At 41.7% G+C, this 7,432-nt stretch overlaps 1 protein-coding gene across 1 annotated transcript; it reads left to right on the top strand.

The window, feature by feature from the left end:
- The first annotated feature begins 773 nt into the window (after window positions 1-773).
- Window positions 774-3,921, top strand: LOC104606606 (Ribosomal protein S10p/S20e family protein). The gene is made up of 3 exons (XM_010271897.3): window positions 774-1,229; window positions 1,375-1,434; window positions 3,316-3,921. Exons 1-3 carry the CDS (start codon window positions 996-998, stop codon window positions 3,625-3,627), a joined length of 606 nt encoding a protein of 201 aa, XP_010270199.1. The 5' UTR covers window positions 774-995; the 3' UTR covers window positions 3,628-3,921.
- Window positions 3,922-7,432: the final 3,511 nt, after the last annotated feature.

The raw sequence follows: 7,432 nt of genomic DNA, 5'->3' as shown, positions 1-7,432 counted from the left end.
CCCAATTTGTTTGAATGAAAAAAAAAGGATTTTGGACTATTATTTTTTTGCCAATGCTTGAATGGTTGGTAAAAAAAATTAGATGATACTCAAAGGGCATTTGTGTCTTTTTCAAATGTCACTTAACTGACTGGTTAATAGTTAGTTAATAGCAAGTACTAGATTGTCACGTTCTAAAAGTTTGAGTATTGAATTGTCGCATTTTAAATTTTGGGGATCAAAGTGGCACTAGACTAAAAGTATAAGATACTAATTGAGAACTTTCCCTTTTTTTATTTTTCATTTGTAATTTAATTAAAGAAAAATTCATGCTCAATATCTTGTGCTTTGGCTCGAGTGACAATTTAATCCCCGAACTTTAAATTGCAACAATCTAGTACCTATCGTTAGCTAGTTCGTTAATTAACCATTAAGTGACATTTGAAAAGTCAAAATTGCCCTTACAGTGCCATCTAATTCTCTTTATCAATCATTCAAATATTGACAAAAAATTGAATAGTCCCGAATCCTAGCTTTTTCTATTCAAAAAATTGGTGATTATTTAGAAGAATTTAAAATTTGGAATTATTCATTTTATTGTCAATATTTGAATGGTTGATAAAGAGAATTAGATGATATTCTAAAAGTATTTTTGACTTTTCAAATGTCACTTAACAATTGATTAAGAAACAAATCAACTGCAAGTACATTGTCATATTTTAACAATTCGAATATTGAATTATCACATTTTGAAAGTTCGAATACTTATATGGCATTTTAAAATTTGGAAAACTAATCGTAACTCTGAGCAAAATACAGAATATATCAGAAATTTTCCCTTTAACTAACCTGAACAAGGGGTGCGTCGACCGTAACGTACACCCAACTTCAAGTATAGAGATCGACACTTATGTTGGATAAGATAACGTACCGTCAGTCTCTCCCAGAGTGGAGCTCTCCTCTGTGCTGTCCTCGGCGGTCGAGCAAGTGAGCGAGACAGAGAGTAGAGCGCTCAAATGGCTATCTCGTCAATATCCGCAAACCTTAGCTTTCCTTCATTGCCCAACTCCACCATTTCTACCAAATCGAAAGCGGTAGCTTTTTCTTTACCTTCAAATTTTCTGAAGCTACAAATCCTAAAGGTTACCCGTCCTTCAAGGGTTTTCGCCGCACCAGAGGTTCTTGAGTCTGAAGAAACCCTAGAACCACCTCCAGAAATTATCGATGGACCTAATTCAGACACCATTGAGGTGAGTACTTTGTGCATTTTCTGTCCTTTCCCCAACGCTCTCCGAGTTTCTATCAAAAACAATGTGACTTTTTAATTGTGCTATGATTTACTTTTGGAGGAAAAGAGAGATTTAAAAATTAGTACTTAATTATGTTTCTTCTTAGGTTGGGCAATCTGAGAATCTCGATTCTTTTCCACTCGCCATGGGTGCCGATGTCGATAAGGTATAAAATCTTCATTTATTCAAGGATTCAACTCATTTTTTTTTATATAATGTATTTATATCTTTCTTTCTGTGTCAATTGAAGTGATAGATGAGCAAATAAGTAGAATTCTTTTGTTAATAAGTTGTTCTGCCTTTTACTACTAGAGACTTGTATCCATGGATTGAAAGTTTGATATTGATAATCCCAATAAGCTTCCGAGCATGGAAACTAAGTTAAGCGGTTTGTTGATAGAAAAGCAATAACACTGAAAAATAGACCATATAGCAGAAAATTTTAGGCTTTAGGTACACATCCTTTACCTAGTTGAGCAATATTGGTTGTTGGGGTTATCAACTCGGTAAAGTCTTGCATTCAAATAGGCAGAAGCTGTGGATTGTAGTTGGTTAAGTCCTTGAAACAGCCATAGTTTTGAATTATGGACCAGTTAGTTGAAATCATTTATGTTGAACCACTTCACAAAGTAGGTAATGCTAACGAAACTGCCATACCTTTGTATTAGAAATGATAGCATCTGATATAAGATTGACAGTTTGACACCACTAGCTACCATCCTTGCTTTGTCAACATCATGGTGCAATAGCACAAATTATCTGTTGTTGATAACTTTCATCTCCAGTATTGATCATTTTATGCCTTAAATTTCAAGTTGGTCTTTTTCCAAGTGATAAACTGGTAATCCTGGTGGAGTAGCAATAAAACTTTTCAAGTGGAGTTAGATCTGGGGTGAGCATAAGTGACCTGCTGCTAGTTGAAGGCCTAGAAGAGCTAGGGGCAGGCCAAAATGACAAAGGTTGATGTAGAGTGAAATGATTTGAGGGCCCATAGTTTAAAAATAGATATGACATTCAACAGAGTGGAATATAAAACAGAAGATAATCATTGAAGGCAAGCTCTAGCATTCCCCCCTTTTCCCTTCTTGGAACAATAACAAAATTATATTAATGTAGGGGTCATTACTTGATGTAATGGTAAAATCTCAGGCTGTCAAGTGTTAGAACACAGGTTCAAGTCTGAAAGTGCTCACTTTGTGCCAAAAAAAAAAAAAAGCCAAAGGTTAAGAGACCATATCCACTCCACCCTTCCCAAGACCCCACATAGCTGGAACCTACATTGGGTAACGACCTTTGACATATGGAATGATTTCTTAGTTTCACCAAACCATGTTGTAGCAATGCTATCAAGAAGTTTGTGAATCATGCCTTCGTGGCAGAAAGATGTTAAAGGATTCTTTCCATCTTAAGGTTAAAGCTTAAAATGGTATATCAGTTGGAATTTTCTATAGGGGTTAACAAATGTTACTTATGTGGAAGCTCTATTTTGAACCTTAGATCAGTAGAATGGTACTTTCTGTAGAAGCAAGGCAAGGAAGGTTCTCTGGGTTCATGTCTATCTGATTGGATTTAAGAACTTGAAAATCAGATGGTGGGGATTTGTTCCAAACCCTTCTATCCCAAAAGATGACTTCTCGGACTTGATCATAAAAGGGGATTCCTCTAGACCTCTAGCATAATATAATTAGGCTAGAGGTTCCTATAGGCGTTAGGTGTGTTTTGACATATCTTGAAATTAAATAATTTTTATTTTTGAGGATTTCTGGTTTCATAAAAAGTTTATTAACGCTATTGTATTTTCTCGTAACTTTATGGAAGCCAATGGTTGTTATTGTGGTTTATTTGGACCATCCAAATTAGCTAAATTCCAAAAACTAGGACTGCAAATGCTGTTTGTCCAAATTTGAATTCAAATGCAGATGATCAAGGTATCTGTTTCTGGGGTTTGTCATTTTTGACATGTACAAAACACAAACATTTGCATCTTCTTCCATTGAGCTTTTACTGTAGTTGGCATTAACCATGTAGATGTTCTTCTTTTCCTCAGATGGCGCCAAAGCAAAAGATTAGAATAAAACTAAGGTCTTACTGGGTGCCGCTGATAGAGGACTCATGCAAACAGATAATGGATGCTGCAAGAACAACCAATGCGAGGACCATGGGGCCTGTGCCTCTGCCAACTAAGAAGAGAATCTATTGTGTTCTCAAGTCCCCTCATGTTAACAAAGATGCAAGGTTTCATTTTGAGATTCGGACCCATCAGCGCCTCATTGATATTCTCTACCCAACTGCCCAAACAATAGATTCTCTGATGCAGCTTGACCTCCCAGCCGGTGTTGATGTAGAGGTCAAACTATGATCAAATGTACCAGATGCTCAGTAAAACTCACCATTTCTGTCTTCAGTCAACACCTTCTTACTACTATCTTTCCTAAAATTGTAGCTTGTACCTTTCCTGTCAAGCAACAGTTGTGGGAGAAAGATAGATTGCTGCAATTTTTTTCGTGTTTCAGTCTGACCTCTCTGTATGAACGTTTCATGTTCATATCGCACTGCAACATGAAGACAAGAACACTTATTTCCCTTCTAGATTTTGTTTTCATGTCTTTAAAATTTTAGTATCATCTTTCAATTGTTATTTCCATTCAACAAATTGTATGGCATATATTATGTTAGACTCCAATCCTCGGCATGGGACAGCTGGTGTGTGTCTGTGTGGCAAGTCTCTAAAGCCATAAGGCTGGGTTCTTTAATTGACTTGAAACTTAGGGGCTGCTTGATAACGACTGAAGTGGCTGAATTGGATTACTTATTGCTTTAGTGGATAAAAATAATTAAATAATAAATATTTTGAGGCTACAGTAACCAAACCAACTTCAGCTTTAAAGCTTAGGATAGAGATCAGAACATCCCGAATAACTTATCTCTAAAAGACAAAAAGAAAGAAAAAAAATAGTCATTCAGTTCAGCTATTCAGCTATTATCAACAAGTCCCTAAATTAAATGAGGTTCCATTTATGACTGAAACTTTTTTGCTCCATTAGGATCACATTATTGTAATTGTATTTTAACTGGGGCCCACTTTCTAGTTTCTCCATGGTAACTAGTGAGTCATAAAAAGCCTTGAAGTTGGTTTTTTTTTTCTTAAATGAGGTTTGGTTTTGATTATTAGATATCAACTACCTTTTAAATCACTGTACTGGACCGGAAAAACTGGGAACCGGTCACCTGACCGCTTTTGTTTTCCTCCAAAACTGTTTTTCCCCCCAAACCATTGATTTTGGTCAGCAAACCGCTGAACCGGCTAGTTAACCGTTCAAACGGTTTTGACCATTTTTCAATTTTTTAAATTTTTTAATTTTTGTCAGAACAGGCCAACAGTTCGGATCAAAGGGTTGGACCGCTCGAACTGGTAACTGGACCCCTGACCAGTTCGGTCACCGATTCGTTTTTAGAAACCATGTTTTAAATTGAATGAAGAAACATCTATGTTGAGTCCACATTGTCCAGTCCCTTTGTCTAAGGGGGAGGCCTATCCATGTAATTGGAAGGGCCCTCCTGTTTGAGAGAGCTTTGAACCGGGGCTAATGCAATGGACTTGTAGTACACGTGGCTAGGCTAACTAGAAGATTGATAGGGCCTCTGATATTCCACGTCATGCTCTAATTGGTATTTTCTCACACATTGTCGAGGTTTTCTTAATTAGAGGGCGGATTTTGAATTGTATAGGGACTAGGGTCGTTTTTTGATTCTTTGAAGAAAAGAAAAATCTTGAAACACAATTAGATATTGTTTCACGCACCAAAGAAAGGAAAACAAAACTGATGAAGAGGAATTTGGCCCGACCTCGTAACAAGGAGACACGTGGGCGTGACTCGGCATAAGCGACAATTCAATATGACCAGATCGGCACGTGGACGTGACTCAACACAAGTGGCAGATCAGTTCACTACAAAGCAACCTCAGGCACCCCGATACCCCAAACTAAAGTCACCCCGGTATCGGATCGCGACTAGGATAACGATATCAAGTCCGCTACAGATCAAACCCGGACAGAACGACCACCTCAGTCAAAACTAACTCGGGACAAGTATGCCTCAGTGCAAGGTCACACCAGGATCACCTCGGTCCAAAGACACTTTGGCATTCATATCAAGGCAGACCTGAAGAGCATGAGCTCAGGTAGCTTGCCACTAGGCAGCCCGGTACCTTACAGGCAGCTCGCCTCCCATTCAGACCGACCACCGCATGGCAACCCCAAGGATCTCACCACCGTGTTCCACGTCTTACGGGATCGTACCTTGTAACGGCTATATTAGCTCACCCACTCCCCGGTTCAGACGGGAGCGGGCAACCTTACCGGTTGGTGGCGTTTTACCCACCTAACACGCAAGCGGATCCCATCACAGCGAGGATCTAGGAACCGCTCCACCTACCCACGGGGACTCCAGTATATAAAGACTTCACCCCCAGGGGCGAAGGTATGTTTTTATGCGTAATCTTTGCTCTCTAGTTCTCTAACTCACTATTATCATCTTCAAGCTCTCTACTACTGCTACTGTGTGCTAACTTAGCCATCGGAGTGTCCCCGCCGGGTAAGCCACCCTGTGATCTCTGACTCATCTCTTGTAGGTTACCCCAGTTCTCGTCGTTGCTAGCAGCCAGATCGTGTCCAACAGGGAGCAGTCGGATTACGCCACATCATTTGGCGTCGTCTATGGGAAATCGTTACTAAAAGCCTTTTATCTCCATTTCAAAAACCCCAAGCTCAAGATCAAACCCATGGCTTCCTCCAGCAATGTCGGACAGCACAATGAAGCAAACGTCTCCGGGGGGCAACCTCAGTTCCCATCTGTTTGCATAGCTCAGTTCACCATACCGCTCCCCGCGGGTGGGAGTCCAGCACTGACTGTGCCTCAACCAACTGAGCCTGTGAATGCCCCATTTCCCCCTATAGTGGGTGCGACCTCCGTTGAAACCTCTATAGTTCCCCTGGAGTCGGACAGAACCAACTAAGCGACCTGGTATACTGTGTGTGGGCTATTCAAACCCAAATGCATCAGGTCCAGCAGTTCTAGCAGTACCAACAGCAAATTCTGCACCACATGTACCAACAGTAGTTCCCACCGCTGCAGTAGAACCAACGACCAACCTTGCCTCAGTGTCCGATTACCCCGAGCAAGCCTTGCCACCAGAACAGCCGTCCTTGCCAGGGAGAGACTTCCTAGGTCTCGTCTCACGGCAGGAGGGAAAGACAAGTTGTTCCTCCTGTCTCCCAGCAAGTAAGCAGGTCAAGAGATACTCGACCCACCAAAACCAATCCACCTCGGCCCTCGCAACCTGAAGGCACTCTTGCAGGAAACCGGTTTGAGGTCCTAGACGAGGACTCCAGACAAGGCCTTTCTGTCCGTAGTAGCCAGTAGCCCGAATCGCTCCTGGCCAAGACACCGTTCAATAGCGCAGAGGTTAGCAGCACTGCCGCAGAGCCAGTCAAGCAGCAACGAAGGAGACGTGCTAGGGCACCTCGAGCAGTAGACCCAAGCCAGCTCGCGGGACCCAGCTGACCTAAGCAGCCTAAAGGTAGGGTGGAGGTAAGCTTGGGAATCACAAAAACCGCTCCCCTCCTCTCTGTACCCTCTCCGCTATCCCCTGAGCTCCTGGCCTCCCTGATGCCGATGAACTTCAGGGTCTCCCCCTGGATAAGTATGATGGGTCTTTCGACCCCAATGATCATGTAGATTCTTTCCAGTCCCATATGCACCTCGCTGGGGTTGACGAAGCTTGTATGTGCATTGCCTTCTCCACAACCTTCAAAGGGGTAGCTCGCACATGGTATAGAAACCTCGCGCCTGGGACAGTTAAAAGTTGGGCGCAACTCGTACAATTGTTCACCTCGCACTTCATCACCAGCAAGAAGTGTCCGAGGTCACAAGAAAGCCTCCTCAGTATAGTCCAGAGGGAAGGAGAGTCAATTCGAAGCTACATCAAACGCTTCAACGACACTTGTTTACTAATCTCGGACTTAGACCCCGTCATAAGACTCGCGGCAGCAAAGAAGGGGATCACCCACAGGGAATTCAAATGGCATGTGGTGGCAAACAAACCCAAAGACATCACAAAATTCCTTAAGCTCGTCGATCAGTTCATCGGGACCAAGGAGGAGA

The sequence above is a fragment of the Nelumbo nucifera genome, chromosome 1 (assembly GCF_055504915.1).
Source record: "Nelumbo nucifera cultivar China Antique chromosome 1, China Antique-T2T, whole genome shotgun sequence".
NCBI lineage: Eukaryota > Viridiplantae > Streptophyta > Magnoliopsida > Proteales > Nelumbonaceae > Nelumbo > Nelumbo nucifera.
Note: the sequence above shows the minus strand (reverse complement) of the source record. Positions and strands in the feature narration are given on the sequence as shown.